General features: G+C 42.0%; 2 protein-coding genes across 3 annotated transcripts in view; one reads left to right on the top strand and one right to left on the bottom strand.

Annotated features, from left to right (window-relative positions):
• LOC110837680 (fucose mutarotase) overlaps positions 1 to 22,344 on the top strand; it is a 220,189-nt gene that overhangs the window by 95,779 nt on the left and 102,066 nt on the right. The window lies entirely within an intron of this gene.
• Positions 315 to 22,344, bottom strand: part of LOC110837681 (uncharacterized) — a 43,366-nt gene continuing 21,336 nt past the window's right edge. For both annotated transcript variants that reach the window (XM_087344643.1, XM_022080091.2), the window contains 4 exons: positions 21,795 to 22,069; positions 6,003 to 6,143; positions 5,437 to 5,574; positions 315 to 4,125 (listed from right to left, as the gene is read on the bottom strand). In XM_087344643.1, coding sequence (XP_087200769.1) covers positions 3,916 to 4,125; positions 5,437 to 5,574; positions 6,003 to 6,143; positions 21,795 to 22,069 — 764 coding nt within the window. In that variant the 3' untranslated portion in view covers positions 315 to 3,915. The remainder of the gene's footprint in view (positions 4,126 to 5,436; positions 5,575 to 6,002; positions 6,144 to 21,794; positions 22,070 to 22,344) is intronic.

The raw sequence follows: 22,344 nt of genomic DNA, 5'->3' as shown, positions 1-22,344 counted from the left end.
TTGTCAAATGTATGCCTCACACGTGACGCATGGTGGATTTCTCTGATATGTTATGGTTCCAATGGTCTGGACATGGATTAAATCATTACGCACTTTGTACAATTCTCCTGGGTGTTATTTCCTACGTTTCTGCAAAGCGTTCTTTTATTGTGGAGAAGAACTTAATTTCACGTTAAAATCATTATAAAACAATTACAATTTATCATATTCTTACTTAAACGTCTTGTCCTGTTAACTACATCTTATTGGTGATTGATACGCTAGTCTTTAAGTTTGTAGGAAAACATATTTTTATAACATAAACACACACATAGTTCATTTCAATAAATAAAATATAGTTTATTAAAAGAAATAATGGATGTAGGTACATGAAAATAATTAACATACAAATGATCGACTGTCTTATGTTGTCATACGAATTTAAGAATTACAAGGATGCGATAAAGCACGTGTTTTCATAAGTGCCTCAGTTTTTTTTTTAGAATTCAGTCACTGCACTTCTGACACTAACCACAAAGGTGTTAGGAATGAAGAAGTCGTGTAATTTGTATTAATTATACTGAACTCAAACCAAGACATTCATTTGTCTATTTGACTATTCCAAAGTGGCTTTGTCTGAGGTTAGTGACTTTAGAAATGTGTAGATGTAGAAAATGGGGTGAAATTATTGGCAATAACATAGCTCTGTTGTGTCATTAATTAAAAATATAAAAAACACATGATATCACAGTCATAAAAATATTAATACGCTTAATGACAAACAAAATGTAAAACCATACGAAAGTGTTCGCGTAAGTTTTGATAATTGTTTATTTGTTCATGGGGATGTAAGCACTTTTGTTCCCGTGTATACAAAATACACAAACAACATTTAGACCAATTGAAGGACTTTGAAAATGTGAGGTACTAGGATTTACTACGCGTCTCGGAGAAATCTGTTCCGAACCATTACAAAAGAATAATTCTCGAGACACATCAGCACATGAGTTGCAAACAGATGTTTTTAAATTTCTTTGAAAATTTTTTCCTGTTTTTCGATGATAAAGGCGTAAACTCAATTACATATTTTGATTTATACTGATAAATGCAAATTGTTTAAACTGATAATTTAATTATGTTATATCAATAAATAAAAACTACAAATATAAATAATGATATTATAACTGCATAAATAATTTCAGGGCTGAGATGCAAAACAAATTGAAATTTCCCGCACAGGGTAGTCAGGGTCGATCAGTGGGATATTTTGGGGGGGGGGGAAACCCTGACCTATAACAAAAAAGCCTTTTTCTTAACCATTTCAATGCGCTGAACAAGATAATTTGTGCTTAAAAATTTCTGAATTTCATACTGTAAATAATTTCACCTCTTGACAATACGAGCTATAACAATTTATGAAATTTCAACAGTGAAAATTATAAGTCTGGTGTTACTGTACTACAGAAATAAAAGACGTATTTGTTCTTGTAAATTCTGCAAGGAAGGATTAATTTGCAAAATAGGAAATGTCACATCTGGACTTTCCAGTAGATTTGAAATCTGTTAGTATACCTTGCGCGCATCATACAGCAAATGTGTGTTTCCAGTTGCTCCAAGTTGTTTAGTTGTCATATTATTATTATTATTACTACGCATACAAGTGCGCACTTTCATAGACTCACACTTAATCATAAACCTTCTTTACATATATAAAGGTTGTGACAGATAACTAGTACACATACAATCAATAATGAATACTGATGATAAATTAGACAGACAAGTAGAGAAATAACATGAAAACAGTTACTTATGAACGCAAACACACGGTGATTATGAATGCATCAAACATTAGAACATAGACGTCAATTAATTTTAAGTTCACACAGAGCTTCCGTAGCTGCACAAGGAGAAAACTGAGATCCTGAACATTTCTTTCGAACTGATATGACTGGCAGATAAATGTCAACCCCATTTTAAAATAAATATTAGGCCTATGTGCATTGAATTAAGAAAAAAAAAGCAGGAATATTATTTGGTACAATTAAGTTTTGTGTTTAATCCTGTATTTCGCACGCTTTGCGAAATCATTAATCGAGCTTTTGTAATCTACAGACTCGAAACAAGTAAATAAAAACTGTAAAACTGTAATTTCAGACACTAAATTCCAAATTAGGTCACATTAATAATATTAACGCAGAGCCTGTAAGATTCATAAACATCTTAGAAGACAGAATATTACATTGGACGTTGTCCATCGTCTGACACTGACGTACACATTTTGTCAGTCGGATTATATCCTGTCTTCAATGATTGTCATAATTAATTATTTTTTTATTTCAATATTAGTGGCAACAGTTAACATTGAACATGGGACCTCTATATTAGGACAGTATGCTAACCATGGTCTAGTAGTATGCCAAATTCTATTCTGACCACTGCCAAAAACATTAAAACAACAAAAAATTGTCAGAATGACAGCTCATCACCTGGAGATGGCAGTAGAGCCAACACTTAAAGACAGTAGAAAGTCTCCGACATAAAAATTCTGTAATGAGTCAGCTATTGTCACAGTCTCGTAGAGAATTTTGGTTGAATGTTCACAGTTGGAATATGAAGACTGCCATTGATGGTTGTCAAAGCAGAACCTAATCCAGATCTTTCTAAAAACTTCACAATTACGATCTGGTATCAGATTATTTTATCATAACACATGATCACTTAAAAAAAATTCTTTGTTCCATAAGCCACTTTAAATAAAATACAAAATAATTAATAATAAATGAGCCTCAACATGTAACAGAATGCCAAAAATAATTAAGTAATACTGTTGAATTTATATTCTACATAATTATATCCGTAACAACATTAAATAAATATCGATATATAGTACACATTTGTTAACAGGAACAGTTATAGAGCTAAACCATGGTGTTGGAACACAGAGGAAAAAATAAAAATTTACTTGGATATTATCCATCGTATAGTAAAATATAAAACGTAAAACGACGTTTCGGAGATGGGACTCTACCTCCGTCTTCAGGTCCGGTCCGGAGATAGGGATTAGCTCTATCTAGTGGGCCCAACTGTGTAGGAACCTGAAGACGGAGATAGAGCCCCATCTCCGAAACGTCGTTTTACGTTTTTTACGTTTTATTACTAGACGATGGATAATATCCAAGTAAATTTTTATTCAATTGACTCTTCACCATCGTCAAGAAGTTTTAGATTTGATATACAGAGGAAAAAACAATTAACATCATGTCAAAATGTTTTTATATATATATATATATATATATAAATATGGGCTACATTGGCTTCTATAGTCACCAGAGATTTTGGACGGCACTTCGCTATCTATTCTGGCTCTAAAATTTAATTATGTACATACATTTAAAGCTTTCACTTCCCTGTTAAAATCCACATGCTTATAACAGGGAGGAGTCACATACATAATATTTCTAACACATGATACTTATGGTTTAAATGTTTCATAGTATATAAGAGTATTTACTGGTACGTAACATACAATGACTCGGCGACTTTTCAATGACGTGACAGTATCCCGTGGACAGAGACAAAAATATCTATCTGTCTGTCTGTCTGTCATATATGTAAGAACATTGATTTATATATCACGTAAAATAAAAAAAAAAGTTGTTTTTTTTAAAAAGTAGTGTCACATTATCATTTGAAGTTTTCACTACCCTCTTGGATGGAGCTACAGTTGACCAGCGGAAGATACTTAAAAAATTAGTCCTCAGGTTCACTCAAGTTTCTACTTTCAAGTAAAAAACTTAAGATGTTTCGAAGACTTGTGTTTGTTTCTGGATCCCGCTACTGTGAAGTCGGAACCCGAAGTTTTCGACGGAAGTTTTTGTGTACCTTATGTCCATCTTGCCCGCTGATGTGAAGCTCCTGTCCAAGAAGGGGCATGCTTCAGGAGGTCAGCTTTTGTTGTAAGTACTCGAACACCTGGATGACGTACTCAAGCCCGTTCATGCAGTCCCGGAAGATGACCCAGTCCCTCATGTTGCGATAGGACGAGTTGCCCATGTGACGAAGTTCGTTGGCCATTATCTGCCGCGTGACGTTCTCGTACTGCATCACGCCTCGCTCCAGCATCGCCGCCTGGATCTCACACAGAGTCTGCAACACGAGAAGCAAACGGTATCTATCATAACCACGTGATAGTCAATTCGTTGGTTATCATTTGTTTTTTCAGCGGGGTTTATTATGGATTTTGGGCATTATGGGACCAAATTTATGACGAAACGCGTTTACTAACTAAGTAGGTGGCTTACGGAACCCGAAGGTTCATCACCGAATCAACCAAAGCCCTCCACCGGACTCTGTCCTGGGCCAACGAAATCCAGTCTCCTTCAACTCCAATCTCCCATAGATCCCGCCTGAGATTATCCTCCCATCTACGTCTAGGTCTCCCCAGTGGTCTCTTCCCCTCAGGTTTCCCAAATAGTGGACCCAACCAACTAGGTGGTTTACCGAACCCGAAGGTTCATCACCGAATTAACCAAAGCCCTCCACCGGACCCTGTCCTGGGCCAACAAAATCCAGTCTCCTTCGACTCCTATCTCCCATAGATCCCGCCTGAGATTATCCTCCCATCTACGTCTAGGTCTCCCCAGTGGTCTCTTCCCCTCAGGCTTCCCAAATAGTGGACCCAACCAATCAGATGGCTTACTGAACCCGAATTTTCATCACCGAATTAACCAAAGCCCTCCACCGGACCCTGTCCTGGGCCAACAAAATCCAGTCTCCTTCAACTCCTATCTCCCATAGATCCCGCCTGACATTATCCTCCCATCTACGTCTAGGTCTCCCCAGAGGCCTCTTCCCCTGAGGCTTCCCAAAGAGTGGACCCCACCAACCAGATGGCTTACGGATCCTGAAGGTTCATCACCGAATTAACCAAAGCCCTCCACCGGACCCTGTCCTGGGCCAACAAAATCCAGTCTCCTTCGACTCCTATCTCCCATAGATCCCGCCTGAGATTATCCTCCCATCTACGTCTAGGTCTCCCCAGTGGTCTCTTCCCCTCAGGCTTCCCAACCAATACCCGGTGCACACCTCTTGTCCCATCCATGCGCGCTACATGCCCAGCCCATCTCATTCTTCTCGACTTAATCACCCTGACAATATTGGGGGAGCAGTACAGATTTTTAAGTTCGTCATCATGCAGTTTTCTCTATGTCCCGTCGTCTTCTCTCCTAAGCCCAAATATCCTCCTTTTTATATAAATCCCGTTGCTGTTGACGGGTATATAACCGGTGCTGCCTCCACCACAAAGGCGACGATCGCCTCATGATGGATCGTAGCACGTATCTCTGAAACGTCGGTGAACTTGTACCAGACTACACGACGCTAGAACCCAGAAGGAAAAGAAACTTACTAAACGCGATATTTATTTTTAATCATGAAGATGTTTACTGTCCAACTCACCGCCCTCAGTCTGAACTCGATGTCCGCGAATTGATCCTTGTAGGCTCCGTTGTTGTCAATCTGGTCCCATACGATCTGCTCCATGCCCACTGCGAACTTCTGCAGATAAGCAAACGTGTCCTTCAGGGCGACGTCCAGCTGTAACAAGTAACGTGGTCGTAGGTACAGGAGGAAATGTGTACAATAGCATCTTAAAATAGGCCACGACCCCTTCCGTTCACGACCTTATTGATTCACAATCATCCTACTATTCAACACTACATAACCTGTTCAGCTGAGAAAGAGTCGTTAAATAACCCACAGCGCGGTGCATGTTGGCTACAACGCGGTCCAACTATAAGATGTCTTGTCTTCCGGGTTGTTGCGCCGTGTAGTTTGGTAGAAGTTTAGCGACGTTTCAGAGGTCCTTGCTACCTTCGTCATCATCATTCGCTCTGATGATGGAGTCAACAGGCACATCCGAAACGTTGGTAAACTTCTACCAGACTACGCAGCAACCCGGAAGACAGACATCTTATATTTCGATTATGAAAAAAATCAAATCATATGTTTTTAATTGTTCTTACCTCGAGTTTTTGAAGCTGTTCAATTGGGATGGGCTCTCCCAAATTCTTGGAAATTTGTTCCGTAGTTGGGAGCCATTCATAGCGTGTAGATTTCCATTCTTGGTGAAACTTTCGGAAATTCTCGTTGAAAGTGTTTTTAACCTGCGAATAAGAGAATAAAGATTCATCGTCAATTTTATCCACTGCAAAAAAGTCTTACAGTTCACTCACTAATTCAAAGTTTCGTGAACAATTTTAAAGCCCACTGGTACCACCTGCTTTAAAACTGAATAGCTATGTCTTTTAATCAGTACCGGGCTCGTGTATTTATGCGTTTCGCATGATTCTCAGAAGAAATAGCGATTATTTATACCCTGTCATCGAGACATTATGTTTTCTTTTAGGTAAGAAGGACGAGCGGGCACTGCCTGGGAACCTTCATCTGTGAGTCGAACATTCTTATCATTGACATTAGATGGAAACGTGGTCAGCTTCACGCTTCCTTCTGTCTCTCTCCCTCGAATCAGGAGTGAGGGAGGATAAGGGTATGAAATGTGACACTGCAAATGAGGGATGATTTTTAACATGGCGGAACGGAAATAATCAGAGTTTGTGATACACTAGTATATTATCCGTCAATATTAATTGGATATTATCAGATGGGCCACTAAGCACGAGCACGAACAGTCATGGAAATACAAAACGAGGTAAGTGGTGGATAGAGTAGGGTGGGGTGAGGATTATTACTGTACGCGTTCTGTCTGCCCCCGCCAGCAATGAAGAAGAGGGAGTTGGTCTTCCGAACGCAGGCAAGCATTTGCTTCTACGAATTCCTTAATATCTCGCAACCATCAACTTCAAGAAATCTGCTAATTGTTAATTGGACCGTTGTCTGACGCTCGGGCGCGACCGTGTACGTAGAGTGAGTTCCGTAATGGGAATACCCCCGAGTTGGCATTGGGGCACTATCGGCCGGGGGATCGGGTGGTGTGTGGGGGGTGCCACATTCCGACTCAACGGGGGAAAAGTGTTTGAAATCGCACGCGAGCACAAGAAATATTAACAGCGTAGTAACATGACCGAAACAAATGTTTTTTTTCCAGCTCTGCAGGTGGTATTATTATCCTTAGTTTTGTTCATCTTGTGTCAGGGATGGACTATTTATTATTTTAATCCGGAGGACGCGCCTTCCCTGTTATCATAAAAATTTCACATCGTTCATTACAATGATTACTTATTTATAACTGTGAAACCACAATAATTCCACATTATTTTAATTTTTTCTAATCTGTTCACTAGTTATTTAATTCTCTGATAGTAAAACAAGGACGTTCCAAACCCAGTATATAGGATATTACACCCACCTTCCATCTTCACAATTTCTTTTTTAATATCCATCGTAGTCTTATCCTTACATCTGCTTCTAGGTCTTCCCAATGGACGTTTCCCAGCCCATCGTACCGGCGTAAATTTCACTGTCCTAACAAACCAGGTGACTTGAAAGATCACAGAATTCCTGATTACGTAAAATCCTAATTTGTTCACATTCCTTTCTCCTGAAGTCCACGTTTTCCCCCGATTACTTTGCCTGCATGAAATATTAGTCCAATGTATGAACGCGCCGTTTTCCAAATTCTTTTGTTTCCATAATCAAATCACGACACTTTTTAACCCCTACAGTCGAAATAGCGTTGTTGTTGTGTTACCTGTAAAGCTTTTGAAACCGAAGCTCGTTTAAATAAAAGAATTCAGTCCGTACCGCGAAGAAAACATCAACTGGTTAACGCTGTTTACAGTAAACCCCATACATTCTTCCCAAATTAATAGCCTCAGCTCTCGCTAATACAAAATTTCAAAATTCCGTCTTCTCTGCCAATTATCGCATTAACGTCTTCACTCTTACTTTATCCTTAACAGAAGGACGAGCGGGCATTGCCTGGGGACCTTCTAACTAAAAGATGAAATCGAAGTGTCTCTCACTTCTCCCCTCAACCAATTTCCTCTTTCTCTCTCTCCCATACATTCTGTGGGAAAAATGCAGAGTTAATGAATGCTAAAGTAGGTGGTACATATAGTTACCAATGTCCTTTAAAGAGCTAAATCATCACTGCTGAACTGTTAGCGCGAAATTGCAAATGTAGAAAACACTGAAGAGAAGTTGTTTTTAAGAAAATCAGGCGTCCTGAATTATTCTGTACAGCAATTACACTTTGAAATCAACGAAGATGAGATATACCGGCCCCCATTAGTGCATTCAAAACGCGACCCGCGTGACTGTACTAACTGATTCACTCGTCTTTCCCAGTACGGACTCCCGTTTAGTGTGTGTAATATTCAAATTGCCGTCTTAATTTCCTGAGTGTTGACACACACACACGCACAATAGGATGATTTCACAGGACAGGACTTCGTTAAAACTGTGCGACTGCCAATGGAAAAGTTTAGTCTCATTGGGATTCTGTCTCGTCAGTGTTATTAAGCCAATTGTCCTTTGATTCCTTTATAGACGCTATCCATCTAACACCCCGCCACGGTGGTGTAGCGGTTAGGACGCTGGCTTTGTAATCCTGGGGGTCTCGGGTTCGATTCCCGGCGGTGCCCGAATTTATAACTTGTGTTGGGCAAGGCCGTGGTCTAGGCAACACGGAGTTTTCCTCCGTGGCATCCCAACAATTACTCCATTCACACACAGAAGAAGGCAATGGCAAACCACTTCTGGATCATCTGCCAAGAACGTATATGAACAGGTCCCAGTCCGAGAAAAGGATGGAAGGATCCTGTTCATATGGACCTGTCGTCAGACAGAACACTAAATAAAATAAATAAATAAAAATCCATCTAACTCAATTGAACATGATTTTCCTCATTCCCTCTATACGAATGCTCGGTCGCTCGCTATCGCTTCTTTCCTATTTCACATTTCATAATCACCGTTCTTTTTAACGCTGTGCTGTTGAGGGCGAGTACAGAAATTCTCAAAACACCTGTAACGCTGACCGAATCGTTTTGTCACGTGCGATTGTAATGATCGTAACACAATTACAATAAATTTTCACGTACTAAATCTTTCTGGCAAGCTGTAAGACTCTCCAGGTGTGGGGGATCAGCACATCGCACCGTCATTATTTGTCGCTGATGTAATAATTACAGGTATCAGGTAATCGAAAATTATTTTTTTTATATTTTCATGTCGAAACGCGCAAGAAACCGCCTTAGATTTGCTTTACAGGTGTCTCCCTCTCGTCGTGAGAATATAAATAAACTTTATAAGGATTAAGTGTCGCATTGTGTGTTATCCAATTAACCAATGATTGGTTGAACTAGTGAAGTTAAATTGTAATGCTAGGGACGCAATGTGATGTTTTATTTCTGTTTTCCTATTATCATCGTCATATCATCACGAAATAAAACAGTTGAAGGTCTGTGGGCGGGCGTCAGGGTCTGCAACACTGCACAGCGAGTCTATATAGTGCGCGGACGTGAAACAGATGAACAAATATAATACTCTGGTTTCCTTCCTAGTTCTTTGCGTGCTCAATTTTTTTTAAGTATTTATTCACCAGAATTCTGATTTTGTTTTTCCTCTCATAACCGCCACGGTGGTCTAGGCAACACGGAGTTTTCCTCCGTGGCATCCCAACAATTACTCCATTCACACACAGAAGAAGGCAATGGCAAACCACTTCTGGATCATCTGCCAAGAACGTATATGAACAGGTCCCAGTCCGAGAAAAGGATGGAAGGATCCTGTTCATATGGACCTGTCGTCAGACAGAACACTAAATAATAATAACATGAGGTGGTCTAGCGGTTAGAACGCTGGCCTTGTAATCCTGGGGTCTCGGGTTCGATTCCCGGCGGTGCCCGAATTTATAACTTGTGTTGGGCAAGGCCGTGGTCTAGGCAACACGGAGTTTTCCTCCGTGGCATCCCAACAATTACTCCATTCACACACAGAAGAAGGCAATGGCAAACCACTTCTGGATCATCTGCCAAGAACGTATATGAACAGGTCCCAGTCCGAGAAAAGGATGGAAGGATCCTGTTCATATGGACCTGTCGTCAGACAGAACACTAAATAATAATAACATGAGGTGGTCTAGCGGTTAGAACGCTGGCCTTGTAATCCTGGGGTCTCGGGTTCGATTCCCGGCGGTGCCCGAATTTATAACTTGTGTTGGGCAAGGCCGTGGTCTAGGCAACACGGAGTTTTCCTCCGTGGCATCCCAACAATTACTCCATTCACACACAGAAGAAGGCAATGGCAAACCACTTCTGGATCATCTGCCAAGAACGTATATGAACAGGTCCCAGTCCGAGAAAAGGATGGAAGGATCCTGTTCATATGGACCTGTCGTCAGACAGAACACTAAATAAAAAAATTCTCCCATCCAAGCTACATCACCAATCCATGGTAGATTCACTGATTAAACTGGCTTTACAATAATAGATGCATCAAGAATAATAGTATAGGGACATGAAAGATGCATACAAAATTTTGGTTGTGAAAGCCTGAAGGAAGATCACTCCGAAGACCTAAACGTAGATGAGATGATATTAAAATGAAGCTTTAATATGAAGACGACAGCTTTCTATGAGAATGCCCCGTGTAGTCTCGTAGTAATTGACCGACGTTTCAGAGGTGCGTACTGCCTCGATCATCAGGTGATCAGACTGTCTTAGTGGCTTTGTGCTATAGTCCAGCCTTCACCTTGATTTCCAACAGGATGCAGTGTCAATAGGTGGGGGAATACGCGGTATAATATGCAAATTGATTTCTACGTAAAACGCAAGCCATTCGAAGAATCTGAAGCGATGTTATGAAGAACGCTAAAGGGAGTTATGGAATCATAGCTTCCACTGTAGGTCACACAGAGAAAATAATTACATTCCATACCAAAACATCGTCTTTCATCTTGAAGCTCGGCTTTTAGAAACACGTGTTTTTTTTCTCAGTGCCAGCAGGTGGAATTGTCATATCGGTACTGACTAATGCTACTTGTGAAATGTGTTACGAGTTTACGTCCATGTAAGGTTGGTTATAGAGTGACGTTATATCAACTACTGGGATTGTTTAACGATATACGAGGTGCGATCGGAAAGTTTCAAGACTGCGCCTATAAAAACCCGTACACTTCTCTCAGGTATTAAATTCATCCATCACCCTCGAAATAGTTCCCCTGGGAGTGAACACAACGATCCCAGCGCCGCTGCCAAGCCTGGAAGCATCCCTGGAAATCTTTCTTTGTCAGCCTGTCAAGCACCATCTGCGATTCTGCCTGAATCTCTTCTATCATCTCAAATCTCCTTCCCTTTAGCTGAATTTTCATCTTTGGGAAGAGGAAGAAGTCACACGGAGCTAATCTTTCACATCACAGCCCTCGATAGCCTCTCAGATGGTCAACAAATGTTCCGCCTTCTATATCTCAACACACGTAAAGTGTTCTTAACTTTTTTTAAAGCCCAGTGGTAACTTTGTACAACTTGCTTTAAACATTCAGTAACTCTGCATTTTTGTATTTATGTGTCTCGTATGATTCGCACTGCAAACAGAGATTATTTCCTTAAACAGCGTTAACCAGCTGATTTTCGTAATGGTGAAGTGTAGTGTTTTCTTCGCGGTACGGTCTGGATTCGTAAATATTATGAAGACGAGCTTCGGCTTCAAAGGGTTAACCAGCTGATTTTCGTAATGGCGAAATGTGGTGTTTTCTTCGCGGTACGGACTGAAATCTTAAATGCAAAACTAACCCAATCCTCCTTCACCATTTCGAGATTTTTGTACAGAGGGAATCATAAATTTAAGTTAAATAATTATGCAATTTATTGATTGTTTTATCTTTTGTGTGATTGGGACTGGATGCCGTAAATCAGAAGACAGGCGATTTGCGCGCTAGTACAGATGTAAGGAATAGGATAGAGTGCTCAGTCGGTAAACATTATAACCTTGTGACCGACAACTGCAATACATTAAGAACGTAGAACAACATTTGGTTCCAATTCTTATTCATCCGTGGTTCTGTAATATGTCCCTTATGTGATGACGCTGTAATGTGTTTTTAAGCACGGTGCGTGCGTGCATATGGCGGGAAAGTAATGACGGAGTAGAATCGGATTTGCCATCCTCTTCGTGTTGTCTTGAAGAACCTCACCGACGTTTCAGAGATGCTTTTCGCCTACATCATATATACATAGGAAATGGGTCATACAACGCAGCTGAGATATTCTGTACGAAACGTCACGGCGAATGGTTAGCATTCCTTCGTATTCGGGAGGACCGGGGTTCAAATATCGACCCACAAACGAGTTCCGGGTTAGTGGTTTAAATTAGGCCATGAGCGCTCCCTTCATAACCCTTTCCCATAATTTATTAATCATATTATTATTTGAAATAACTTCGTTAAATAATCCACAGATAAAGAAATACAACTGAACTGAAGTGAGACATGATTTTTATAAGAATGCTACAGTAGAAGTTTGCCGACGTTTCAGATGGTGTGTTGGACGGCGACCAGTGCACTGCAGTGTCTTGAATCAGTCCTCCTGCCACCCGCTGGTAACTGACTGCCTGTCATTATACTGACAGATTTTCTAACTTCATTATGTAAGAAATATGTCAGTATAATTAAAATCGCCCAAAGACAAATGAGAGCTTTCTGCCGAAACGTCGCTTATACCAAATATGCTTTAGACAATGTACAGTGCCCAAGGTAGTATTCTTACACCAACAATACAGTCGCTGATTCCGGGGAATTTCGTGATGTACGTTTTCCAGAAGGCACGGTAGGACACGCCAGTAGAAACGAGTTGTGCTGTGACGGAGTCCCCTGCCGCAGCATCTCGTGTGTGTGAGAAGCCCTCATTAAAACCGCGGACAAGAGGACTGCAGGCTGGTCCAGCACTCCACACACTTTTTTATTCGACCGGTGTTTCGGGCCGTGCGTAATTAGAGCCAGCTCGTACCTTACTTCCACAAGGCCACACAGAGCTGTGTTTTCTTCTCTTCTAACCACTTTGTGGTGATCACTTCTCACCGCCTGCTGTCGTTGTCTTGTTGTGATTTGTGATTGAACACTTATTCCAACAAGATCTTCCCCGCCCTCAAGACAATTGACTGAAATTACTAGTAACAATTTCTATATTAGCAGCATTTCTATTTTGTTTTGTTAACTTCTGGCAGGTTTAAATCGCTGGCAGTGTGTTTACTTTGTACCGGGCGCTCTGCCGACTAATAGGATCACAGACACGCTAATTTGCAAAAACATCGACTGCCGTATTATGTCTCTAATTCTCGACAGCTACTCGAACAAACTTAAAGAACAGGGCCTCGAAACCATGACTTTCAAATAATCAAACACAAGCAACCCGATGTCTCACCCACAACGAGATCTATAATTTCATATCACGTATAAAAAAAGCTTTATTCCTGCCGCAACGTCGGGACCACCCAGGCTCTTATCCACGCCCTAGCACACAGGTTATTTGCTTGAGATAAAACGGCCGGAGCGTGAAGCTAACCACTCTCCTCAATCTAGCGCCGACTTCAAGAAACAGCGGAGGTATAATTCCATTCTCCCATACGCCTTTCTTAAGAAGTAACAGGGTACGTTTAAGATGATGATAAATCCTCTGAAAATGCAACGAAATTTAAATGTCTATGACCAAGACTAATACGTCATCATATTATTATTATTATTTAGTGTTCTGTCTGAGGACAGGTCCATATGAACAGGATCCTTCCATCCTTTTCTCGGACTGGGACCTGTTCATATACGTTCTTGGCAGATGATCCAGAAGTGGTTTGCCATTGCCTTCTTCTGTGTGTGAATGGAGTAATTGTTGGGATGCCACGGAGGAAAACTCCGTGTTGCCTAGACCACGGCCTTGCCCAACACAAGTTATAAATTCGGGCACCGCCGGGAATCGAACCCGAGACCCCAGGATTACAAGGCCAGCGTTCACGTTAAAATTCATGGAACACTTCACAGAACATTTCTACACTTTGAAGCATGAATCACACCAGAATAATATTTAAAGATTCGATCCGTACATCGAATAAAACACAAGACATCTTCATCAACTTTTCGAGGAACACGCTGCCTCGATCTTCAGGCAGGAGTCTCGAAGATGAAGGCAATATTTTCCTCCAAAACGATGGCATCTGTCTACAAGATCAAACAGCATAACAACCCTCAAGACCGACTTGGACATTATAAATTGTTATGGACGTAAGATTTTTCACCAAACAAACGAATTTATAATTTGTCTGACCAAAGGAAATACGTTTTTTTAGGTGTATCTGATTGGTTTCTATTAAGGCTTTGACGTAAAGTGTTGATACCAATGGCAAGGCAGACACACAGTGTGAGTTACAAATGGCGGGCATGATTATTGATGTAGCAAGTTAAATGTTCTGGTAATGGGTAGTAGTGGCACATGTCGGCAATTATCGGCAAGATGGCTTTGTGCCGTAAGCAGTGTAGGTGAGCAGTGGCGGAACAAGAGATGACTTCTCGATAAGCCAACAGGACCTACAGAAAACTTATTTTTACAAAATCACCTGATTATTAAATCAAAGATGATATGAGTGGGGCATATTGCATGAACGCAATGTATGGGAATTCCGTACGAAGTTTTAGCCGGAGACCCTGAAGGGGCAGACTACGTCGAAGACACTATGCGTGGATGAGATAATATTAAAACGAATCTTAAGTAAATACGCTTAGGGCATGTGGACTGGATTAAAATGGTTCCGTAACCCGAAGGATCTTCACAGCAGAGAAACTGATAATCACTCAGCTAGTCAAGAAATTCCCGAAAGCTCACTACTTTGTTCACAAGGGCAGTCATGATTTCTTTAGTAAAATTATACGTACATCAGAAACCATGCCAATTGCATGTGTGGACACGTGGTGCAGTGTGGACCAACTGATCGTACAACCTCTTGAAACACTGTGGTATGGTATAGTACCACCTGAATTAAAATTTATCCGCACAGTGTGCTCGTGGGTTCCATACAGGACTAACCAATTTCTCGTTGTCATGGAGACGGCTTGTGTGTTCTTTGAAGCCGATTCGTCATTTCGTGGGTCGGGAACGCACGTAACTGGTATCGAAAAGTTCCACGTCGAAATAAGATGCCTCTGACTATTGACTTAACTTGAAAGGATACACGATCCTCGGGTGCTGTGGGACGGAAGTCTAAATCCGCCGCTGATGTGTGCTGTGTGTGGCTGCTAGGTTGCGGGCAGGCAGACCCATTATGGTCTCTGACGTGTACCACAGTCTCACGCAAGACCACGCATCACGCCATGTTAATTAGCGCCCACTGCACTCTTCCCAACGAGAGAACAATATCAATTGTCGCAGAACATTTCAACCGTGCTACTGGAGAAATCTCTTGCAAATTAAGTCCAAACAGAGAACTCTGTAGCACTATCTGATCGAAGCGACTTATCTTCCAGCCCTGTTTCTAAATGCCTAAAGATTAACCCCTTTGAAACCGTGGTTTGCGTAAATAATATTTGAGAATTATGTCCGTACCGCGAAGAAAACACTACAATTCACCATTACGAAAATCAGCTGGTTAACCCTTTGAAGCACGAAGCTCGTCTAAATAATATTTAAGAATTTAGTCCGTACCGCGAAGAAAACACAACACTTCACCATTACAAAGATCAATTTGTTAACGCTGTTTAAGGAAATAATCGCTGTTTAAAGTGAGAATCATACGAAACCCAGGGTCCAGTGGTGGGATAATGTGAACGCGGTTTGGACCATCGGATTTGTGAACCATCTTTGGAGCACCATTAGCTTCTAAAGAAGAATCCTATGTAATGGAGTTCGCTGTGATGTATATTCTTCCCTCTTAGTACGATAACATAACAAATACGATATATCAGCATCTACTAGCGGTTTCGAAAAGCGTATTTGGTTAGACGTTTTTCGAAATGCGAACTGCAGCTGCGAAACCTCGTCCTGACGCCTCCCCTCGTCTTAAGTTTCTGATGTCACGACGTGTGACGTACCGGCTGAAATAATCGCGGAGTTCACTATTATCTCACCTGTTCGGTATTTTCCCACACACGTTTCAGCGAAGATGTTTGTCTTTCACCCGGAATCATCACACCTCCGGTTCCAAATCCGGATATAGTCTCCAAATACAATAGACAAATGTTGGCTGGTTGAAATCATTACTTGTATTGTTCTGTTATAACCGTTGCCATGGTAATGCTGTTGAGAGGTTTTGAGGCTTACGGGATACTTTTTTTGTGACTACGTGTGTTTAGATTTTCCAATTATTCATGACTGCAGGTAAAAAAAAAAATGCTGAAGTTGTCCAAATACCAAACTTGTACGAAAGACGCTTTTCATAAATTCCAACTATCCAAGATTCTGAGTCGTCAGTTACGCTCCCCGGACGTTGTTTCTCTAGGAGAAGAGGCCCCCGGTACCCGTGGACAGATATTTGGTCTCCCCAGCGAAAATGTTCGTCGTGGAAGAAGTTTTAAGTTCCTCGGCCCATCGCGCATCACAGCTTCAGCAAAGTTCCCTGCCCCAAAGCCACTCCCCATGTGAACAGACCTCGGTCACTGCGAAACACGACCCCTGCCTGGAACGGTAGGAAAAATTCCAGTCGCTGATGGAGCGCATTCACACTTCCTTGTTTGGAGGCAGGCTGCGTGGGAGAGGCCCCCCCCCACCCCCCGAAATGCTTCAATTCTAGAGCAGTGACTGTCGATGTGATAAGACAGTGAAAACCGCACCTGCGCGGTCATCCACAGCATTCATCTGCTTAACAGGCATTATAGATCACGTCCGAACTTCGCCAGATGTTCCAAAGCATATTTCAAATACGTAAACACCGCGGAGTCACATCCGGGAGCTTTGTTACTCCCATGGCACACAAGCATTGTTAAAATCGTTTTATTTATTTATTTATTTATTCATAACGTAATTTAGTTGTTCAACACTTTTATTCGAAAGGGCAGAACTCGTCTTTTTTTTTTTTAAGTACCTTTATGTGTTCTTTAAGGTTTATTTATTTTTTGAAGGTCATTGCACACATCCTGGTTCGATGATAATTTCACATTGACGCCAATGTTACTCTGACACACTCTGAAGTCAGTGTAAAAGCCAAACACTCCTCATTGCCCGCCTGCTACTATTCCACTGACAAGTGACGAGTGACGCCTCTTGAGGGTGAATCCGTTCCTGGTATGAATGCCACAAGTTTCTGTCTGCTCCGGAATAAACCTGAAACACCCTCCGATGAAAGGATTCTTTCTTCTTAGTCTCTTGTTTATTGGCAGCTTTCATGTTATTTATAGACATCTATTACTACTTTAATCCATCTTTCACTTCGGAGTTACAACCTTTTTTTATATAATAAGCTTACATGACATTACGTGAATGTTTTGTAAGCCAGTCTTCAGAAGAACGGTCATCATTAAACACCCCATAGCACTAAAAAGTTCAAGATGTCGACCAAAGCCGTTGACATTTTCCCTGCAGTAAAATGGAGTAGAGCCCAACTCCCGAAACGTCGTGTGTATAAAACCTACCATACGTGGGACAGTGGGCAGTACCCAGCATAAGAGTCTACTGAAATAGCTTATACGAAGTGAGAACTCGTCGGCCTCCATCATCATTATCATCAGGATGCAGACCGTCTATCGTGGCTGATGTTTTATATGGTTTTCCTCAGTCACTCCAAGTGAATACCGCTATAGTACCTTTAATAAGGTCACCACAGCTTCGATATCCTGTCATTCGATTGTGTTTTCATCTCGGCTTCTGATAGCGTCGTTAAATAAACCACAAATAAATAAGATAATATTAAAACGGACCTTACATAACAGAGATAACAGAATGTGAAGCCCAGTGAAATCGCATGATTTTTAAATTGCGGTAATGAACCTTTTGTTTCCATAACGACAGCGAATTCGTGCTTTGCTCGAGGTCGAAGTTTCCGTTCTGTAGAAGTGCCGCAAAAGGGCGAAAGAATTTTTAATACCACAAGACTGAATCATTTCATTGTGTATGTTGAATTGAGACGCTGGAGATTTTTCTGTATACCTGACTCGTTTAAGAAATGTCAGAAACGAGTTAGACTACCTGCGAGCGCGAGACCAGCTTAAAGCTCATCTGATTCAAATTGAAGAAGCAGGAAGTCTGTCACTGCGCTGTGATTGGCCGACCTTGGCGAGCAAGACTTCAGCAGACAGTCTGACGCCCGCCGTGGTCCACCTGACATGCTTCCTCTCACCAGCATTGCAAATTCCATCCACACTGTTCTATCATGCCCAGCGACTTGTTTGTTTGTTTGTTCTCTTGTTGAAGTTTCAGTGCATCTCTTACACCTCGTCTCAAGATGTTCCTCCTATAACTGACCGCACGAGAAAGTGTAAAAGAGTACGACTTCTGTACACATTTGTAAAAATATCTTCTCCAAATAACTCAATTTCCTTCTGGCTTTTGTGAACACGGTAATGAACCTTAAGGATCTTTAACAGTCTAGGAATTATTGAATAGTTGAAGAACTGAAGAAGGACCTCGCTCCATGTACGTATAGACCCTATAAATACGTAATCTTAATCCAATACCTGCTTTAATAATAACTAACTATGCATTTTAGGTACAGAATGTATTTATGAGTTTCGTATGATTCTCAAAATAAACAGCGATTATTTCCTTAAACAGCGTTAACCAGTTGATCTTTGTGACGGTGAAGTGAAGTGTTCTCTTCGAGGTACGGACTGGATTTTTCGTGTTCAACATTCCTGGTTTGAAAACTGAAAATTTCCGGTTTGAATTCGGTTGACTGACCGAAGTCATTTCGTGGTTTTATTCAGGTTTCTTTAGGTAGGCCGTGTTCGGTCACAATTACCCTCCTTTATTAAGGTTTCGTCAACGAAACCAATGGCCATCATATATTGACGTATTTCAGAGTTGTAAACGGACATCAGATGAATAGACACCCTGTAACACGGTGGTTCGTCTTAATTTCTACTACCTTTTATTCGCTGTGAAACGGAAGTTGTCCGAGTCGCTTCCCATTAGCCAGCCCACACGCCTAACTTTCGGTTTCCTTCCTCTGACATTATCCATGCAAGACACGAGTCGTGTCTCAGGTAAATAGTTGGGGGCTACCACTGTTCAAGGCCCGAAGCGAAGACCACTAAAAGAAGAATATGTTAATGCATGTCTGTGACAGCCTCACGCGGCTAGGCGATGGATTCTTACCGCGGAGATAGGGGTTCATTTCCGCGTGACGATCGTGGCACTGTCATCGCATCTCGAGGTTTGCGACAGCCCCAATCGAGCAACATGTTATCATACCCTCGGAAATAAGTCGGGGCTTCAATTCTGATCAACTTGGCTGGTCTCCTGACAAAGGTACTTTAGTTTCACACAGAGTGAGGCGTCAACATCACGTAACACAATCGGCGACATAAAAGAGAACTGTGGGCGGTTTCTGCAGATCCACACCTGTGTAATACGGGCAATAAACATCACCCACGCAAGAGACTTGTTTTCGCAAACTTTTATTGATATAACAGTTTCAGAATCTGTTCGTCATTTTCAACGCCAGAAATAATTCTTTTAAAGGCTGCGACTTGTGGACCGGGAAACCAGTTACCTGTATTACCGGCTTCACTACATGTCGGCTTCTTCAATCGCTTATTGTCACGGGAGGAAGGACTTGCGTGCTTTTCCGTACAACACGCTGACAGTTTCTCTGTCGTCATATCCGGCTCCTTCCTTAACATTTCCTTCTGTACATTTCCACCGCATCCTACCTGGGACCGAAGGCCCACACGGCAAAGTACCGATTAAGGGGTAAGGCTTATGTCCTGTATCCAGTGTCAATTTTAGCCGGGACATCCCTTACCCTCACCGAGTTACTTCAAGTTTTCCTCAGTCCCTCCAGGCAAATGCTGGGATTGTGCTTTTAAATACGTCTTGACAATTTCAGTCAATGTAAATTTACCCCAACACAATTCTCTCACACCAAACTACGTTAAATAATCGTTTGTAGTTGATACAATGTTAAATTACCGACTGTCCATCCGTCCATAGTATGAAATAATGACGTGTAGAATTGACGTCAATTTTCACCTTAAACCCTCATATCGCTACATATTGATCGATTCTTTGGTTATACGAGGCGCGTCCCAAAAGTAAGTTTCCCACTCGTCCCACAGCTAGCAAACCTTATATTGCGCGAAGCGACTGTGCGTACGTGATAGAGCAATGACGTAGCATGGCGCATGCACTAACGGAACTTCCCGCGTTCTCACAGTAGCATCGTTGCAGCTGTTGAAGATGGAGGTTCTTATTCCAGCTCCCGCCGACTGTGAAGTGCGGTCAGTGATAACGCTAGGCCGCACACGGCTCGACGGACAGCAAGTCTCCTGCAGGAGTTCAGCTGGGAGGTGTTTAATCATTCACCCTACAGCCCGGACCTCGCTCCCAGTGATTTCCATCTTTTCCTACACCTTAAGAAATTCCTGTCCGGTCAGCGTCAGCGTTTTGAGAATGACAGAGAGGCGGAGATGGTTGTCACACAGTGGTTCCAATCCCAGGCGGCAGACTTCTACGACACAGGTATTCAAAAGTTGGTCCCACGGTATGACAAATGTCTCAATTCCGGTGGCGAATATGTTGAAAAATAGCTGGACACTTGCTGTATCTGTTGCAATAAATATTTCCATGAAATTATGTTTTGTTTCTGTAAACGGCCCCAGGGAAACTTACTTTTGGGACGCGCCTCGTATAAAGTGTCCAATTTAACGTGGAACCCGCCGCGACAGCGCAGAACATAGCCGTCCCACGGGCGGGTTTCGAGTTACGTGGGACATTCTGTATTTGTCGAACCTGTTTCAACTACAAGGGTTGGGAAGGAGTCAACCTACTGTTCTACCCTGCAGGTGAGCCACAGAAGTATAAACTGCGACGTTCGGGTAGGAATAAGATTTACGGCGAGTATCGAGAGAATTGTTTACCTAATGCCTACGTTATACTTGGGTTGAGTAACCACTGTAAGTTGTCGTCATATCAAGCCGTGTCGCTAATTTAAACTTCTGACAAGCCCCGGACTGGGTGACTGTCGTTACTGTCGTAATGCGATGGTCAATAAGAGGAACTTGATAGCTTCATGCTCCTTTGTTCTTCCGTTTCTCTGCCACTCGTCTCGTGGACGACATGCTAGTGGGGAAATCCCTCTCACTGTCTTTTGTTTTTAGCTCGTCACGTCTTGGCCTTGGTTCGAGCCCAAATGGAAATAGAATTGAAAACTGACGGCATACGATGCAGCGGGCCACAGGAATGTCGCGCCTCGGGCGATTGCGAAAGTTTAGGGTTCCGAAGGACCAGTTTCCTTTTTTTCGAGCTGAACGTGAGAGATTGTCGACAAAACTGGTATAAAAATCGTGTCACCGGCGGACACCATAATTTAACATCAATTAATTCCGTTTTAATACAATGAATGATGCAGTAAAGTCATTATATTCAAGATTCTTAACGTTGCTACTTTTTTTTTTCACAGGAAAGTTTCTTACGTTCCGGCCAATGCGAGTAGTTCATTAAATAGAACGCGTTGTCCTTCTGTCCGTATTTTTAATTTGTTTCAAAATTATGTAAACCTAAAACTAGCAAGCGATTATTTCCTTAAACAGCGTTAACCAGTTGATCTATGTAACGGTGAAGTGAAGTGTTTTCTTCGCGGTACGGACCGAATTCTTAAATTTAATTTAGATGTGTGAGAATTAAACCGAGCAACAGGAAGCTGGAATCGCTCAGTGTACTTACGTAGTTCTCCTTGAAGCGCTCGGCGTGCATCAGCGCACCTTTGGCAGCCACGATGATGGAGGACAGCAGTTCATTGTCGCTGAGGCGCGGAACGCTGTCCAGCTCACTGTCGAAATCGTCGCTGGCCCCGAGTCCGCAGGGGTTGATCCATTTCGGGTGCGAATTCATGCGCTCCTGGTCCAGACTGCCATGGCGAGACGTCGGTGCAGACATGGCCGACGGAACACGGATCAAAGTCAGTAAACACGCGCACACAAAGAGAGCCTCGTGGAATCCTGCAACAGGACAGAATCAAAACGCGTTCGTCACTAAGAGATCAAGTTCCTTGTGGTAAACAATCATATTTCTATGCAATCTTAACTTTGTCAGCTTCACGATTCGGCCGGTTTAACCCAGGAAAAACTGTTCCCGGTAATCTCACCTGGATAAGAACCTGTCTGCTTCGAGTTTCTGTGGGTGAAGATGACCACAACGTATTATTTACCCGGACACTCTGCAGCTAGCACAGAATGTAGGATTTCGCTGGACCTTTTTCTTCCGCCGTACAGTT

The sequence above is a fragment of the Zootermopsis nevadensis genome, unplaced genomic scaffold (assembly GCF_977971745.1).
Source record: "Zootermopsis nevadensis isolate Lab colony 2312 unplaced genomic scaffold, Znev_1.0 Znev_ptg000008l, whole genome shotgun sequence".
In the NCBI taxonomy this organism is placed as follows: Eukaryota; Metazoa; Arthropoda; class Insecta; order Blattodea; family Termopsidae; genus Zootermopsis; species Zootermopsis nevadensis.
This window is presented reverse-complemented; position numbering and strand designations above follow the sequence as displayed.